General features: G+C 40.6%; 1 protein-coding gene across 4 annotated transcripts in view; it reads left to right on the top strand.

Moving 5' to 3' along the window:
* Positions 1–671: 671 nt before the first annotated feature.
* Positions 672–18730, top strand: part of LOC148367684 (alpha-protein kinase 3-like) — a 49715-nt gene continuing 31656 nt past the window's right edge. For 3 of the 4 annotated variants that reach the window (XM_088334699.1, XM_088334703.1, XM_088334702.1), the window contains exons 1-3: positions 672–924; positions 16547–16707; positions 16797–16992. In XM_088334699.1, the coding sequence (XP_088190825.1) occupies positions 16865–16992 (128 nt within the window). In that variant the 5' untranslated portion in view covers positions 672–924; positions 16547–16707; positions 16797–16864. Of the gene's footprint in view, positions 925–4297; positions 4338–16546; positions 16708–16796; positions 16993–18730 lie in introns of those variants that run through there. The other variant, XM_088334700.1, reaches the window with a different exon arrangement.

The following is an 18730-nucleotide window of genomic DNA, read 5'->3' as shown; positions in this document are numbered from 1 at the left end:
TATTACGTTTTTAACAGCAAACACAAAGTGAGGTTTGAACAAACCTTCTCGAAAATCTTATTAGCAATCAAGCATATTCACAATTTCATTATATAACATCTTTGTTAGTGTCAATAGATCCGTCCAGGCCAAAGTCGATTGTCCTCGGTCTGAACAAATCCACCGACACCAACAGCAGCAAAACAAACACGACAATCTCAACGGCCATCAAGCATATTCACAATTTTTTTATATCTGACAATATGACGTGACGATATGACGTTTTAACATTTTTTCCTGACATTTTCAACATCAATTAAACAATTTCAGAGTTATTTTCTTTTAACAGTAGTTAACCAGCGTGTAAAAGGCAATACTATTGTGCAAGGGCATAGCTCTGCCATCCCACCCTCCCAAGCAGCATTCTTCCAGTCCTCTGTGTGGGTCCTCTCCCTTCTGCGTGGGTCCTCTCCCTTCTGGGTTCCACAACCCAGGCCGTTGCTGCCGGGACTCCCACAGTGTAGCTCCGGCTCCCCCCTCCGGGTGGGTGCAGACGAGTCTTCTTTATGGCTGTGTCCTAGGCCCGCCGCTCGCAGATTGTATGGTACCTGCAGCCATTTGGAGCACAGCTCTTAGGCTTTTATTGTTTGTCTGGGAAGAGCTTATGCGCAAACTGTCTGTAAAATGGAGTACACGCCTGAAACAAAGTGTTGTGGACCATATTTCTTTATTTAACTGCAGTGATGTCATGACTGAGTGTGTTGACATCCCCTTTAGTGTGCCTTTGTGTGTCAGCTGTCCCAGCAAGTCAAGCGCTCTCCTGTTGCCGCTTCCTTGGACTTGACACCGATGCGAATATACAGAAGATGATGTCACCGCCTCGTTGGATTCACAAAGCTGAGCTGAGGTTTCCGTAGCGACCCATCAGACAACCAAACAGTGCAAGTGAGTGCACTGTGACTGAGCAAACCCCACCCTATCGGTTTTTCCTTCTCCGTTTACCTGCGTCGACACCTCACAATTGCAAACATGCAGATTAGCAGCACGGCCTGTCCTGGAACTACCGTTCTTTTGGAGAGCAACAGAGTCTTCTGCTTAATCGTGACAGTCACTCACAATAGGGAGGGATCTTTGACACTCGTGTTTTAAAACAGGGGCTAATTGAATTTGTTGTAAGTGAATGGACGCTTTTGCAGACAAGATATTCGATCACACTGCCTCAGTTGAAAGGGGGTGAGAGGGTGTCAGGGTTAGTTTTTGTTGGCGTGACTACTGGGTCTCTTCTGGTCAGGCTTGAAGGGGCAGGGGTTACAGTCCTCCCAGTGTACCGGGCTCCGGTATTCAAATGTGAAGATGGGGCTGGTTGGGTAGGCAGATGGTAGGGGATTCTGCCTGTCGGGCCATGCACCCTCTTTTAATATTATGAGGATTTTTTGCATGTTCAGCTCTATAAACCCATACCAAGATTCTGGAGAATAATTCCCTTTAGGATTACTAAGGGAATATTGGTATCTGTGACTAACAATCTTCCTTTTCATTCTCATTCCTTCTTTAGTTTCATTTGGAAGATAGGCACTGGCCTCGGTGAAATTACATCTGGTGAGGGAAAATTAGTCGGCCTATCAGGGGAAGAACACATGCTTGTCGTTTGATGTGTAGAATATTTTCTCTTTCAAGTATGTGTTAAAAATGGCTAACTAAGTTCAAAAACATTTTTCCACTGCACCTATATGCATTTATCTTTTTTTTAATCAGAGCTGTTTGGGACTTGCAACACATTAGGAAGCAGGAGGGGGTGGTAGAGGGGTTAGAGTTATTTCATGCTCGTTTTTTTTGTTAGGGTTGCATGAAAATGGTGAAAGTAAGAAAGTGTTTGTAGATACCATCCAAACACCAACCCAAACCCCAATAAACACGAAAAAGAAGAGTATATTCAAGTGCGTCTAAGAAATGCACCTACTTGCACACGACAAGCAAGCAGTTTGACAGAGGCTGCAATGATGGTTTGGGTCAGGAGTTGGCATCAGCAAATAAAAATTCTGGACAACCTATATCTTAATAATCATTTGATTGGCAAAGCAAAAAAAGCAATAAATAAACTCTAGCATAGAATTATTATTTTTTTAATAATTGTCTTTACAGTTCACGGATCTGTTGGTTTACCACTTACTGTGGTGTGGCTTGGGCATGTACAGCCTAGTGGTGCCTATCCCTACCCAGGCTGTTTTGGGGGGGTTTTGGGTTGGCTCCCCCCATTTAAAACAGCTAGTACTGTTTACCTTGTCGTATAAATGAAGTCTATTTGCTGCTCCTTTTGAATTAGAGCAAATATAGATAATTAATCCTCCATTACAGAAAAAAAATCAATGCAACGAAAAAAAAAAATTCTGGGTGGCTTGACTTGCTGTTTGCTTGCTAATACTATCGCTATTTGTATTGTTTTGGGATGAGGTGTGCACCAAATCAGAATCTTTGGTCTCACTATTGCCCTCTGCACTGAGGCAAGAAAATGGCGTGCCTCACTCTGCATTTGCAGACACTCAGCACTGTACTAATAGTATTAATAATATTCATAAATTGTAAATATTTTGATTTTGAAAAAGATAATTCAAAAATGGTGCAGTTAAATGAGAAAAAACCTTTAACACAAAACAACTGTAACCATTTAGTATATTTTTAATTCAATATTTTCCCGAAGACTGCGTGTAAATGACAGAGATAAATATGCTCCGGTATATTGTTGTTGTTTGTGCATTTCTTTTGTTTGCATATGAAGAAAAATATCAAATAAATACATTTTGGGGGGGAAACAAATAAAGGAATGTATGTCAACTTTGTTTTGTCCAACGCATCTTCACTAAAACAAGATGTGTGTATTATTATTATCATTACACATCTTTGAAGTACTCTTAAGGCCATAAATGTGAGGTATGATTTGATGAGCGATTTTTTTTTAATGTGTTTTTTTTTTGTCTGTGCAGCCCTTAAAGACTGTGATTAAGGGCATCACAAATAAACTTGAGTATGGCTTTGTTTAAGTCACTTTAAAAAGTGATTTTCTGATATTGTATATTCCCAAAGAACTTTGGAAAATATATAAAAGTGCCTTCATCATGACATACGTGATATGAATCAATCTTTAGGAATTAGAAATACATTTTTCGACCTTGACACGGTTGACTTGTTGATAAAAGAAAAATGTGCCCCTTTGTAGTTATGTAATCCTGTGAGTGTTTTTTCAACGTTATGACAACAGCTATAAAGACCTTTAAACGAGGCCTTTAAAATGATTTGTTTAATGTGTATTTTTCGACCTTGACTCGCGCAAGTGAGGAAAAAAAATGTTTATTTATTTATAAAGATGTAAAGATCTCCCAATGACTACTGGTGACCCATTTGTTGGTTGGTTGGATCCCTTTAACACCATTTCCTGTGTTGTGTCTTGGGCAAGTACAGCATGGTGGCGCCCATCCCTCCCCAGGCCAACATATGTTTCCACTCTGTCTCAAACCAAGAACCTTTCGCACGTCAGGCGAATGTGCTGACCACCGTGCTAATATGTTCTTCCATGGTTATTTAATCCTTTAAGTGAGGGGTCGAGAAGTCTATTGCTCACGGGCCATATATGTCTCTTTTCATGGGTACATCTGGCCCATAGATAAAAATGGAACATGCAAATTTATTCACTGAATTGATACACGCAGAGAAGATAAAGATTTCTCCCAGGGTTCGTTCAAGTATATATTAACTCTTTGCATACATCTAGGCTTTAAACACACATATTCTAGATCTTATGAATGACCTATATTTGATGTTGGCAATATCTGTCTATTGTTTGTTATCGCAACATCTGCTGTCCATTCCTAAGGTTTCTTTGCTTTCCCATGTTGAGGTTTTTGAGTTTTTCCTTGTCCTCATGTAGTTTTTGGATCAAGGGATGGTTTAATAATAGTCAGTAGTTTGCAATAATCTGAGGTCTGTGCAGTCCTTTGAGACTCGTGCAATTAAGGGCTATACAAATAAACATGACTTGACTTGATTTAACTTGACATGACCTCACCCCGTGACGACGCCATGACAGGTGGCAGTAAACCATAGTAAACAGTGAACGAGGCCAGTAAACAGTAGACAACAACTCCCAAAAAATATATACCATTCAAAACCATTGGCAATGACTACTCATCAAATATCGTGCAGCTGTCATATGAGGTAGCTCACCTTGTCGGAAAGCACAAAGGGCGCTGTATAGAGAAATTGATAATCGCATTAGCAGTGCTAGCTACTGACCCATACAATCTTTCTCCTGACATTCACACATCTAAACAAGTCCTCCCGTCTGCCTAACTTGGGTCCTCACGGTCTGTACCTCTATTTTGTGCTGATCTAAAAGCTTATAAAAGTCTGAATGTTTACCACTTCTTTGAGGCTGTTAAACGTTGCTGCACTTCGTTTTTCCGAAAAAGAACACCCGGCGTGACATGGCCTCTTCATGCAAACTTTACTAAAACGACTTTGTATCTAAATCTTTGGGGGAATGCAATAGAACATTAAAGTACAGGGCATTTGCAACTTCTATGGAAATTACCTGTGAGCTTGTTTGAAATATTTAATGATGTTTTATTTTCTGAACATTCGTCTCCCGTTTTATCCTTTGGTTCATTTTGGCATAATTAGCTTTATGGTAGAGCACATATCAGTTTTCAATGCATGTGATATTCAGTAGATTACTGTTTCGAAACGCTGGTTAATTGCAAAAAAAGCAGGTTGTTTACATAGTAAGGATGGGTGACGGTAAGAGACTTAGAATAGCTATTTAATAGTAGCTAAGTTGGTAGCTAAATTGAAAATATTTGACTACCTTAGGCCAAGCACTACCTTGTTAACATATTGCACACATACATTTGCATATTTATTCTGACATTCTTTCTCATCTATCTCTTTTAAGTCTTTACATGTTTATCCCATAAACAATGGTCACTACATTGTCATCAATGGCAATAAAGACATTTGTAATTCTTATAGATACCCAGTGATAACATAATAGTAACATAGTAACAATTTAATAATAACACCTTGTCTATTTTTTTTTTTTTAGAAATACCTAAAATACACCAAACTGGTAGACCTCTTTGCTAATCAGTAAAAAAAAGTAGCTCACAGCTTCAAAAAGGTTGGTGACCCCTGCTGTACATCACAGCTCACACAGTAGATAGCGATTGTGGCTGGAAGCTAGAATTTAGCGATGCTGTGACCTTTCCACACATCCCAAAAACAAACGTGGACTCATCTGTCATCTCTACGCTATAAATCTGCTCTGCTAAGCCACGGTGGAATTTGTACTGGCGGCTAAACATAGCTTAATATGAGGCAACAACCATCTGACATGAAAAATTTGGATTTTATACAACGTAAGTGTTGGCAAATTAAAAGAATCATGGAACCTTTAAGAGCATTTGAGAAGTCACTGTTATCATTTGTTTAGGTTTGACCCAAATGTCGTGTTAGGAATTTGTACCCTTAACCGCTGTTAACTCAGTCCTCACCACCAAATGAAAGAGCTTATTATAATAAATATGAAATCCTAACAAATATTGTTTGCATCCATAACCATATAATCCCATTGTAATTAATTTTTGGGGTCCTGAGACACATCAGTTATTACATTTTATAACATTAATATGGGCCAAGGAAGTCCATAACACAAGGGTCGGGAACCTATGACTTGCTTTTCATGAGTACATATAGCTCGGAGATAAAAGGTTGATCATGCAAATTGTATCTATAACGCTTCACCTCGGAGTGTTAGTCACACTCAGTAGCCTAGATGGTAGTGTGCCCGCTTTGAGACTGGGAGGTCGCTGGTTCGCGCCTCGGCCGAGTCATACCTAATTGGTATAATGGCGGCGCCCTCTGTTGGCTGCGGCTGCATCGGCTCGCTACAACGGGTCAGGTATATTGACATTTCGTTCTGTGTACATTGTTACAAAGAATGACAATACAAAGGTAATTATTATTATTATTATTATTATTATTATTATTATAATAAAAACCAATGCAATGCTCTTTGTAAAGAATTCTTCATCCGATACATAAAGGGCACAGTTTTTGCTACAGTTCACAGTCATGGTATCACACCAACAGACCGCGTTTTGGCTTTATGGTGCTAAGGAATCCTTCATATTGAAGCTCATTGAATAATGTACGATAACTGTCGAGACACTTTATGATGGAAACCCACAGAACAAAGTGTATACTCCCAGAGACAAGTAGACAAAGCAATTTGATTGGGTGAGCTGTCGGAGTGGACAGATTTGATTAGGTGAGCGGTAGGGGTGGGTAGATCTCTTCACACCCAGCATTTTTCTATCTCTCTCACATGCGCCCACTGCCGGAAACTTTTTGTTTGCAGTATTTTGTGACATGTTGCCAAAGGACTGCTTACACCTTGTTCTGAAACTATTATTTACAAAAAAAATAAGCCTCAATGATCTTAGTTTTTTTTGGTTTGAACAATTTTATTGACACTTTTAACAGCAATTAAACACGTTCACAATTTCATTATATCATATTCTAACAATATGAGGTTTGAACAAATTTATTGACACTGAAAACAGAAAACAATCATGACAATCTCAACAGCAATTAAGCACATTCACAATATTATATTCCAATATTACGTTTTTAACAGCAAACACAAAGTGAGGTTTGAACAAACCTTCTCGAAAATCAAACATATTCACAATTTCATTATATAACATCTTTGTTAGTGTCAATAGATCCGTCCAGGCCAAAGTCGATTGTCCTCGGTCTGAACAAATCCACCGACACCAACAGCAGCAAAACACAGCCATCAAGCATATTCACAATTTTTTTATATTTGACAATATGACGTGACGATATGACGTTTTAACATTTTTTCCTGACATTTTCAACATCAATTAAACAATTTCAGAGTTATTTTCTTTTAACAGTAGTTAACCAGCGTGTAAAAGGCAATACTATTGTGCAAGGGCATAGCTCTGCCATCCCACCCTCCCAAGCAGCATTCTTCCAGTCCTCTGTGTGGGTCCTTTCCCTTCTGCGTGGGTCCTCTCCCTTCTGGGTTCCACAACCCAGGCCGTTGCTGCCGGGACTCCCACAGTGTAGCTCCGGCTCCCCCCTCCGGGTGGGTGCAGACGAGTCTTCTTTATGGCTGCGTCCTAGGCCCGCCGCTCGCAGATTGTATGGTATCTGCAGCCATTTGGAGCACAGCCACGGGGGGGATCTGCCTGCACCTCCATACCAGCAGGTTTCCGGAGGTCCAGATGGCGTCCTTGATGGCGGCGAGAGTGAGCCAGTCCCTGGCAAAGTCGTTCCGAGGCCTCCTCGACCGACTCACCCCGTAAAGCACGTACTGTGCATCAGGGACCTCTCCTGCTGGCAAGTCCGGGAACTTTCCTAGTTGTTCGGCCATTGTCCACAAGACCTGGGCAGCGCTGCACTCACAAAAAAGGTGCCTCACCGACTCCTGGGCGCCACAGCCAGGTCGAGGGCACGTCGAAGTCGCCGACATTCCTCGGTGGTGCATTACAGCTCTGACTGGGAGAACTTCATGAGCCACCATCCATGACAAATCTCGTAGTCTGTTCGGGAGGGCAGGATGATTGACGTTGCTCCAAACCGTTGTGGATTCGCCAAACGCAAGCCCCCGCACAGGGCTTACTGTAGCTCGCTCTTGCACAATAGCAATAAGGGCCCTGTGGTTTTGTAAAGTGTGACCTTCTTGTGTTTCCAAATCAAACTTCTTCAAAAAATCCCGAATAAAGAGATGTGTTGGTGGCAAGTTAAACGAAACTGGAATCAAACGATTGTCTGGTACAAGCTTTAGCTTCCGCAAATATGAGCCCATCCAAAAACGGGTCATTGCTTGACTTTTCGGGTTGTTGGGTGGGCCCACAGCGTTTTGGAAGTGGAGAGAGACATATTTGCTTCCCAGGAAAAGCTGGAGGTCAGGCACTCCTTTCCCCCCTTTTTCCTTTTTCTTTTTCATTGTATCTCTTTTTATCCTTTCCCACTTTGAGCCCCAGACAAAGCGAAAGATGGCTCGGTCCAGTTGTAACAGCACGTTTCTTTTAGGCATAAAAATTAAACTGATTGACAAAAGCATTGGGAGGATGATCGCTTTAATGATTAGGACCTTCCCCTCTATTGTCAGTTTTCTTAGTGACCAAAAAACAAGTTTTTGCTTAACTTTCCTTGTCACGTCATCCCAGTTGGTCTCGCCTCCTCCATCCGCATTGAATTTTATCCCTAGGATTTTCTGGTCTGTCTTTAACACCGTCAGCGGGAGTCCTGCCTTTTCTGTCTCTTTCCACATTCCATAAAACTTCACTTGTGATTTTTCTCTATTTAGCCTTGACCCAGACGCCCTCCCAAACAGGTCAGTCAAGTCAAGGGCTCTTTCAACAGATGCGCGGTCAGTACACAAAATATTAAAATCATCCATGTACAAAACACACTTGGTAATTTGTCCCCCACTTCCTGGGATATTGATGCCTTCGACAAATCTATCTTTTCTTAACATTTGTGCCAAAGGTTCAATGCAAAGAACATAGAGAAGGGGAGACATAGGGCAACCTTGACGTACACCGCAGTTGATCTCGATTGCTTCCGATAAATTCCCGTTAATCATGAATTTGCTGTAGATGTCTCGGTATAGCAGTCCTACCCAATTGATGTATTTTTGGGGAAAACCACATTTTTGCAATACCCTAAAGAGGTATTGGTGCGAGACTCGATCAAAGGCTTTTTCAAAGTCTAGGTTTAGGACCGCTAGTCGCATGTTTCTGTCTCTTGCATAACAAATGGTGTCACGGATCAGCATGAGACTGTCGCTGATCTTCCTTCCCACAATGGCACAGGTTTGGTCTGGATCAACCAAGTCTCCCAAGACAACAGACATTCGTGTTGCTAGAAGCTTGCTGAAAATTTTACAGTCCACGTTTAAAAGCGTTATGGGTCGCCAGTTTTTTAAGTCAATTTTGTCTCCTTTTTTGTGCAATAGAGTAACTATCCCGATTCTGAAACTGTCTGGCATATGGTCTCGACTGGAAAATTCGTTAAAAACAGTTAACAGATCTGGTGCTAAAATATCCCAAAAAGTCCGGTAAAATTCGAGGTTGAGTCCGTCCTCCCCGGGTGATTTGCCTTTTTTCATAGTCTTTATGCAATCATTCAGTTGGTCTTGGGTAAAGTCCGATGTTAAAAAGGGGTCTTGACGCACTGATCTTGAAATATGATCTAATACATGCCCCATTTCATTCTCATATGTTTCTTTCTTTTCAAATAATTTTTTGTAGTAGTCTTCAACCAATCTGGTTATTTCACTACTTTCCTTTGTTATTTGCCCGTTTTCGTTTTGAAGTTTAAAAATCCCCTCATTTTTGCCCATAATTTTTTTTAAAAAGTAGCGTGTACATTTTTCCCCTTCTTCTATTTCTCTTTCTCTGCTTCTTATTATGATGCCTTTGCTCTTTATTTCCGCCAAAGCGTTTAGTTCTTGTTTGGTCTCTTTGATTTCATCATTAAAGTCCATCCCCTTTTCTGTTAGGATGAAATAGCGTTGGAGTCTTCTTTGTAGTCCCGACATGCGTTTCATCTCTTTAAGTTTCTTGTTTTTCCCTGCATTTTTAAAAAAGGTCTGTGTTCGTTTCTTTGTCATTTCCCACCATTGTGCTCGTGAATCATACGAGTCTTGAAGGGTCTGCCAGTCTTTGTACAGCTCCCTGTATTGTGCGGCTAGAGCCTCATCCTCCAGCAGGGAGCAGTTTAACTTCCACAAACCCTTCCCAACAGTCATACCTGAAGGAAATGAGAAAGAGCAGGACAGTAGCAAGTGATCCGAAAAAAAAACTGGAATTAATCTTGCATCACTCTGTGCTAAACCCCTCGTAAATATGTAGTCTATTCGAGAGGCTCTGGCATTGTCACTACTGAACCAGGTGAAGCCCTCCTCTCCTGGATGTATGGATTTGAAACAGTCCACCAGTTTAAATGTCCGGCACATGTCTTGTAATAAAGTTGATGTTTTATCTACTTTAAACTCCTCATCGTTCCTCTTTCTATCCTTCCTACTTAGGATGCAATTAAAATCTCCTCCCACGATTAGTGGTTGATGGCCTAGCATATGCGACTGGATGTCCTCTAAAAGTTCGTACCTGAGTTGTCTGTCGGCATGGCCGTATATGTTAATGAGGTTAAAATCATTCCCTATATAAGAAAGTCTTGCTAAGATTGCGCGTCCGTCTCTCATCACAGTACTCCCCGAGGTTTGAACAATGAGGGAGATACGGTATATTTGTGCTTTGGAACAAAGGGTCTGGCATTATCATAATTCATAAAAGATCTACTCATCTAACGCTGGGTTCTCTAACGTGGGGCCTGCAGACACCGGGGTGCCTCCTAAGGACATTTTAGGTGCCTGCGGATCTAAAAATTGCTCACCAGTGTGATTTTATAGTCAAACGTTATTTTGGTTTACTGAGTCTATGTAATCCTTTTTCAATAATGTTTACATTTCTGAATGCCATCTTGCTAACATTTTACCTTTTTTGGAAGTTATCAAGCTAAATTTTGGCCTCCTTTCTAACTAGCTAACGAGCTTTGTTTTTAGCTTTCTATCTGGCTATTTAGATGGCCTCTTTTAGCTAGCTATTTAGCTCCCCTTTTAATTTTCTACCTGTTTACCTTTCTAGCTAACTATCAAGCTACCTTTTTAGCTATTTAGGAAGCCATCTAGCTAAGTTACTATTTTAGATATTTATATCAAAGTGGCTGCCCTCTGCTCTAGTTAGTAACAAAAAGTAACTCGCCACTTAAATAGGGTTAAACACACTTGATCTAACGTCACACAGGGAAAAAATTGCGCTGAAAAAATAGCTTTAGTCTAGGGAGCAGATTTGGCGGTTTTGTTGAATTTTGTTCTAAAATATATGCTTTGGCTCTCTCTCCCAAAAAAAGATATCTTAATCGTTTTACTATAATGGCTCTTTGGGTCAAAGGATTCCCGACCCCCTCCCTACCACAACACAGGGGTTAAAACTTTCATTATGTCATCAAAGGTTGTGCAACGTTGATTAGATTAAATCGGAAAAATAAATTTGCACATAAACAACACATTTACCAGCGGATGCTTACTACAGCCTACTATTTTACAGTCATGTCAAGTCAAGTCATTTTTATTTGCATAGCCCTGAATAACATTAACATTATTAGCATGCAAAAAATGTCTGATGTAGATATAGCGCTGCTCTTTGGTTGTTGGAAAAGGAAAGGCGTCGCGTTACAAGTGTAATGTTTCCGTTCTCGGGAGCTTTGATCTCTCAGTATGCATGAAAATGCCCCCTGTGGTGAGGTCAGTGTGCTCACAAAACAATGTGGCAGCTGTTTGAATTCACACACATAATAATGTCATGTGTTTTATTTTGCTTTCATGTTTGTCGTTTATCCTTGGAAAATATATTGAAATATGCACCAGTTCATCATGAGGGAATTCACGCGGGTGATGGCTATTTATGACGTCAGTAGGTCTGCAAGTCCTTTATGTGTTTGTCCAGTTGAGAAGCTCGCAGTCATTAGCAGTGTTGGGAATAATGCCCTTATAGATGATGTCGTTACACAGCGGCGTTATTTTTTCAGTAACGGGGTAATCTTACTGTCAAAAGATGACATTAAACATCCACTCATCCATTATCTGCACTGCTTATGCTCAGTAGGGTCGCGGGTGCTGGACCCCATCCCAGCCGTCTTCGGGCAGTGGGCAGGGGACACTCTGAACTGGTTGCCAGCCAGTCGCAGGGTACGTCGCCCTATGTTCCGGTCCGGAGCCTTCGCTCGGAAAATGCTGGTCGACTAGTGATCCCAAGAGCCAAGAAGAGATTCGCAGGTTCGAGAGCGTTTTCTATTTGGGCCCTGGTGCTGTGGGATGCTCTTCCCCCTGAGATTTGATCTGCAACCTCAGTGGAAATGTTTAAATCTAAGCTTAAAACACACTTCTATCTTATAGCATATGAATAACCAATATTTTATGTTGACAATATCAGGGGATGGTGTCGTAATAGTCTGTAATAATAGTTTGCAATAGTCTTTGATCTGTGCAGCCCTTTGTGAGTCTTTGTGATAAAGGGCTATACATGACTTGACACAAAGAGACAGAGAACTCACTCACTCACCAAGGGACAATTTGGACCGGCCAATTAATCCAACATGCATGTTTTTGGATTGTGGGAGGACACTGGAGTGCCCAGAGGAAACCCACGCAAGCATGGGGAGAACTGTAATAGAACACTCTTAATTTATGGTCAAACTTTTTATCATCTTTTTGTCATTTAAAAATGTGTGAGGGCTGACTATTCAGCCTGGCGTTTTTTGTACAGTAATTAATAAATAATAATAAATACACCCGCCGTGAATGGTATGCACTGTGCCCGGAGGAAAGTGCCCAGAGGAAAGCCACGCAAGCACGGGGAAAACATGTAAACTCCGCACAGGAAGGCTAGTAGCTGGATTTGATCCCTTGACCTCAGAACAGTGCCGCAGATGCGCTATACACTCATCCGCCGTGCCGCCTGACATTAAACAACTCCTTTTAGGTAACGGAAATAGTTACCTTCCCTGGTAATTAGTTCATATTTCAATAGAGTAACTTCAGTTACTAACTTACTTTTTGGAAGAAGTAGTAAATAACTATAACTGATTACTCTCACCCAGCACTGATTATGACGGCATGTCTGTGAGTCCTCAACGTGTTTGTCAAGTTGAGAAGCGTGCAGTCGTTAGTGAGTTGTTTCCTTGTAGGGCTGTTCTATTTCCATTGCGTTTCCTCCGGGATAGCAAATGATTGTCAGTGGACAATGAAATCTATTCTGGGCAGTTGCAGCTCATCTTGATGATGAAACACTTTTGAATCCACAGCTTGCTCAAGCACCCCCAAATTCAACCCAAGCGCCCCTAAAATCAAAGCTTTTTTAAGTCTTTGGTCAAGTCACATTTATTTGTGGAACCCTTAATCACAAAATGCCTCAAAAGACTGCACAGGCCAATTTTACACTATCCCCTGATCCGCAACGGACATGGCGGCAAGAAAAAACTCTAAACCTCAACGTGAGGAAAATAAAAAACCTTGAGAAAGGGCCACAAGAGTGGTAAATCCCTCTTTCCAGGATGACCAGGCTGTAATAGATCTTGCATTGGGTAACAATACACAAAACGTAGTGAACATCAATAAAAAAACATAGGTAAAGATTTCCTGACAGCAACGACGCAAGTTCTCATCTCGGTCAGCCGGTTGATGTAGAATAGATGATGACATGCTTCAAGTCCAGGTGCTGGTTCGTCCGTCTCCCCCATTTCACCACCAACCAGGCAGCTGGAAAGAACCATAAAAGAAAACTTTCAGTTCAGCATCAATCATAAGCTATAGAATAGAAGTGTGTCTACAGTGTTTATTTAAAAAAACTTCCGAGGTTGCATATCTTATCTTCAGAGGCAGAGCATTCCACAGCACAGAAGACCAGATGGAGAACGCTCTCGAGCCTGTGGATTTCTTCTTGGCTCTTGGAGTCACAAGTAGACTAGCCTTTTCCAAGCGGAGGCGCCTTGTGGGAACATAGATGGAAATCAAATCAGAGAGATAAGAGGGGCAAATCTATTCTAACATTTTTATGTTAGTAAGAGAACCTTATCGTCCCATCTTAGGCGGACCGGGAGCCAGTGCAAGTTAGCTAATAAATGAGTGATTTTGTCAAACTTTCTTGTCTTAGTCAAAAGTCTCGCTGATGCTTAATAAAGAACAGAATAGGATTAAATATGATCAAAAACACTGGAAATGAAAAAGGTAAGACAAAGCAAAAAAAGAACACAGCGTCAGGAAAACTCCACTGCCAGTACCTTTGATTCCTAGCACCATTCTCTTCCCCCTACCCGCTCCTCTTTGGCTTGGCTAGTGTCACTAGCGGCACAGAGGCAGAATCGGTGAAGGCTTCAATGTAGTGCAGTGAGAGTCTGTTCCGACAGTGGTAATGTTGAATTATTTTAGTAAAAACTGGGCATGGCGTAGTAATAGTGTTTCTGCTAACCACAAACGGGAAGTGACACTCCTGAACAAGTATTGAATGATGCTAAATCACTTAATGAAATGGGGAAAAAAACTGCCAGACACTCTGGGAGCTCAGCACACCTAAAGCTCTAAATGCAAAATTGCCCCCTTTTTCACAGTACAGTTACTGAATATGAGTGCTATTTATAAACCAAGTTCAGTTTAAAATGTGTATTTTACCATTATCCTTACTTTGCACTGAAAGGAGAAGCCCTTCAATGTGCTTCTACTATTATATAATGACAATAAAGGCCATTCTATTCTATTCTATTCTATTCTATTCTATAAGATATTCTGAATTTTGTATCGTGAGGGGTTTTTGTATAGCTCTTTCCATTTCTCCTTGCAAGTTCAAAATTCATTGATGTCTTCTCTCCCTACTTTTAGTGTCTACTAAATTATAAACACCACTTTTTGTCCATTAAACAAAAATACATTTATGATATAACAAAAAATATAAATGATTTTATTTTAATAGAAAAAAATAACTTAAAATATATTAAGTAGACTAATTACATTAATTTCATATTTTACTTAAGACATATTGTTTTCTCACTTTTCACCATTAGATAAACAATTAAAAATATGATAAAATAAGACAAAAATGAATCGGGTTCCGCATGAACAAGTAAGAATTTTTTTAAGTATAGAACATAATATTACTAGGTAAACAACTAAAAATGTAGAATACAAAAAAATACTCTTACAAGATTAAAAACTTAAAGTACAGTACAGTGTTTTACAGAATTATTTTTCATTACACAATCTATTTTTGAGTAATATAATAAAATTTGAAAAAAGAAATTGTTAAAATGTGAAAAATAAAACATTCAATACTTGTACATCAAGAAATGTTGATTTATTTTACATAGCTAAGGCTCACATAAAGCTGAAATGATTGTCAGCCAGATTGCCTCTAATGGTATTCTCAAAAATCATGTGAAAAAATGAGAACCAACATCTGAAGTTTGTATTCTTCCCTGTACTTTGTAGCACTTGGTTTTTGTTGCACTACACGGCAACATTTAATGGTCAAATAGTAGACAATGTCCCTTTAAATTGGATACATTTTCTAGCAATGAAGCATTTTCCCTCAAGCATATCTTATTTGAATATATACAGTGCCATTGATGGCTATAAATGTCAAACCTCCTTTGTCCATGACAATAGGTTGGGAGTGAGTTGATTATCAAGATTCATTTTCTTTTATGCACTTAACTTCAAGCGACCAATAAGGATTAGGACGATTCTAATTGGATGCGAGCGAAGAGTTATCAAATGCTACCAATCTATTTCAGAACCTATTAAACATGCGACGACCTTCGACTTTGCGTCCAACCTTAAAGGGACATAAAAAATGTGAAAAAATAGTTTTTTGCATAATCAAAATATACCAACATGTTATTGGTATATTTTCTGAAATAATGCATTGTGTAGACAGACGGTCTCGTCTTTGATTTTCTGAGATCTGACATCATGTAAGAAACGTCATCATCCTGGCTAGCCAGTCACCAGATTGGTTTACATGTTCATTAGTCGAAATTGTTTTGAGTGTTTTTAGCCAAGTTTTGGCAGTTTTTGTTGAGAATGTCTAGGCGTTGTGTCCCAGGTGGGTGCAGTAATGGCACAACAAATGGCGAGCAGCCAAAATGGGGCGAACTCACAGAGAGCTGACAGGTGCTAAACCAGCCGGGACACCGCAGGTTAGCCGGCTACTAAAATGGCCAACCGGGACCCATCGGCAAATAAACCGGAGGCTGGCCGACCAAAAACATGCTCTAAGCAGCCAGGATAACCGGGAGCCCCATAAAAAACAAACGAAAAAAAAAACCAAGGGAGCTATCTGGAAATAAGTTTTTTAAAGACAAAATGACAATTCACCATCACCTAACTTAAAGGAGGCAAAGGCAAAAAGGGAACGCACGCTGTAAACAACGGCAGGTAAACTTACCCCGAGCAGCTTTTGATAATCAAAGCACGCAACTCGGACAAGTCAGAAGTCCCACAGTGACACAGTAAACAAAGTTCCAATTACTCCAAGCGGAAATGAGCACTCTGCATTCGCTGGCTATTAAAAACCCTGTTTGCTTTGCAACGGGACGTGCCATTGTTTTTATTCCTTGTTTTCTTTCAGTGATGTCAAAGCTCTATGAGGTATAAGGTTAAACTGTGTTGCAGGGTGAACTTATACCATTCTTAGCGTGAACACTTCGAACGCTGCGCAAATAATTTGCACAAATGCATCTATATCAAACCCGCGCGGCCCGCAAGTTCGAGACCACTCATTTAAAGTAACTAAAGTAGTCAATTTCCCTGGTAACTAGATACTTTTACGATAGACTATTTCAGTTACTAACTCCTTTCGGAGGAAGTGACTATAATGACTTTTTAAAGTAATGTGGACAACACTGCTGTGCATCTTGTTGTGCCCAGGAAAGTTTGGGAGGAGAAATGCGTGATGCACTCTTGTGCCTATTTGAGGGCCGACTAAAAATAGTGCAGGGGCAGCCGATGCCCTTGTCTGATTGGAAATCATGTAGCCTCAAGTCAGAGCTGCGGGGCATCTGTCAAAGAGGGACGTGACCCCTTCTACGGTGAGCGCGATACCGTCAGGATGAGGCTCAAATCACCGATTTTAGCATTTATGATTTTGAGCCTCACTCTCTCTGTCATTCCCTTTCAGCTTGCTGTCCACTTGAAGGAATTTAGGAGAGGTTTTTGGGAAAGGCAGGAGAACATTTACAGTTACAAATGGGTTCACGACGGACAATGTCGCGATCGCAATCAGAAAGTGGAAGGTCCGGCCACCCTGCCGGTACTGCGGGGAGTAGCCGGCCTGGAGGTTGCAGCTATATCTCTAACGTCAGGCCAGAGAACAGGTACGGTTGGATGTGACGGCATGCACTTGTAGATGTCTTTGCAATCGGGACCGTCCAAAAGACGTTCGTGTTGTGTTCTGAGAACACAATCAAATTTGGGAAAACATAGATATAGTGTAGCACCTAAGCTGTGATGCAGAGAAAATCAAAGCTACTGGACCAGTTCTAGGTTTGAAGAATGGTAAAAGTAATAAGAGGAAACACCAGAGTCAAAATCGGTTTAAATTCAAGTCAAGTAATGGCCGTACAGACTACCATAACACTATCCCCTGATCTGAAGCTTACGGAAGGGCAAGGAAAACTCAAAAACCTCAGCATGAGGAAAATAAAAAACCTTGAGAAGTGGTTTAACAAGTGGTAATCCCCCTTCCATGATGACCAGGCTGCAAATGATTTACCATTGGGTAACAATAAACAAATCATAGTGAAAAGCAATAAAAAACATAGGTAATATGTAAAAATATGTCCAGAAAGTGCATGAGAGCAAAGCTAGAAACAATGAACAAAACAATTGACAACATTTTACATACATGATTGTAAAAGAACATCCATCCATACATTATCTGCACCGCTTATCCTCAGTAGGGTCGCAGGAGTGCTGGAGCCCATCCCAGCTATCTTCGGGCAGTGGGCAGGGGACACTCTGAACTGGTTGCCACCCAGTCGCAGGGCACACTTAGACAGACAACTCACTCGCTCATTCACACCTAGGGAAAATTTGGACCGGCCAATTAACCTGACATGCATGGTTTTTTGGAATGTGGGAGGAAACCGGAGTGCCTAGGGGAAACCCACGCAAGCACGGGGAGTACTGTAGACGAACATTCTTAATCTATTTAAGGCAGGGGTGTCCAAACTTTTCGGAAATCAGGAAAGATTTTGTAATTTGAAAATGTGTGAGGGCTGACTAACAAGCTGGGCATTCTTTGCACTGTCATTAATAAATAATAATAAATACACCCGCCGTGAAAAGTTGCGCTGTTTGGCGATCAGCGTCGCAACCTCGTAGCTCGCCTTTGTAGCACTATCATTTGAGGGTCTCGGGATTTTTTAATTAAGGGCTATAGAAATAAACATGACTTGTCATGACATGAAAATCAAGGGGTCAAATTTTTCATGTAAAAAACAAAACCTAATTTAATGTACATCAAATGATCACGTACAAACAGAAAAATGATCATTTCAAAATATCCAAATTATCCCACAAACATTTCGGAGGGATAGTGTATTACTGTATTAAGCGCCTCCACCAAAAAACAGCAGTGACCACATGATGAAGGTGCTGTATCTGAGTTAGATCAGGAGGCTTCTCCTGCTACTAGTAACCATGGAAACCAGTACTTTTTTATGTGGGGGAGCAACACCTACCCAAAAAAATCGGCCTGGAGAGGGAAGGGTGTTGCCAGGCTGTACTTGCCAGGATACACCACATATGTATAATATATAATCCATTAAAAAAAATTATATTGATTGGAAAACTGAGCAAATGAACTATGGTATGAGTGCATTTGTAAAACACTCGTAGATATAGAAATTAGCGTTTATTTGTCAGGTAAAACCATGCAAATGATCCGGTAAACAAGAGACATATCTCGTGTTTCCCCTCTAATTATGATGTATGGTGGGGGGTTACTTTGAGTTTGCTGTTTGTTAATAGATGGAAATTAAAATCTAAAACTACGCTGAGGAAAAATAGTTGGAATTCCTGCTGAAAGGAAAAAGCTATATGGTTAAAGTT

Source organism: Urocampus carinirostris, chromosome 4 (genome assembly GCF_059441175.1).
Source record: "Urocampus carinirostris isolate Australia breed hairy pipefish chromosome 4, RoL_Ucar_1.0, whole genome shotgun sequence".
NCBI lineage: Eukaryota > Metazoa > Chordata > Actinopteri > Syngnathiformes > Syngnathidae > Urocampus > Urocampus carinirostris.
Note: the sequence above shows the minus strand (reverse complement) of the source record. Positions and strands in the feature narration are given on the sequence as shown.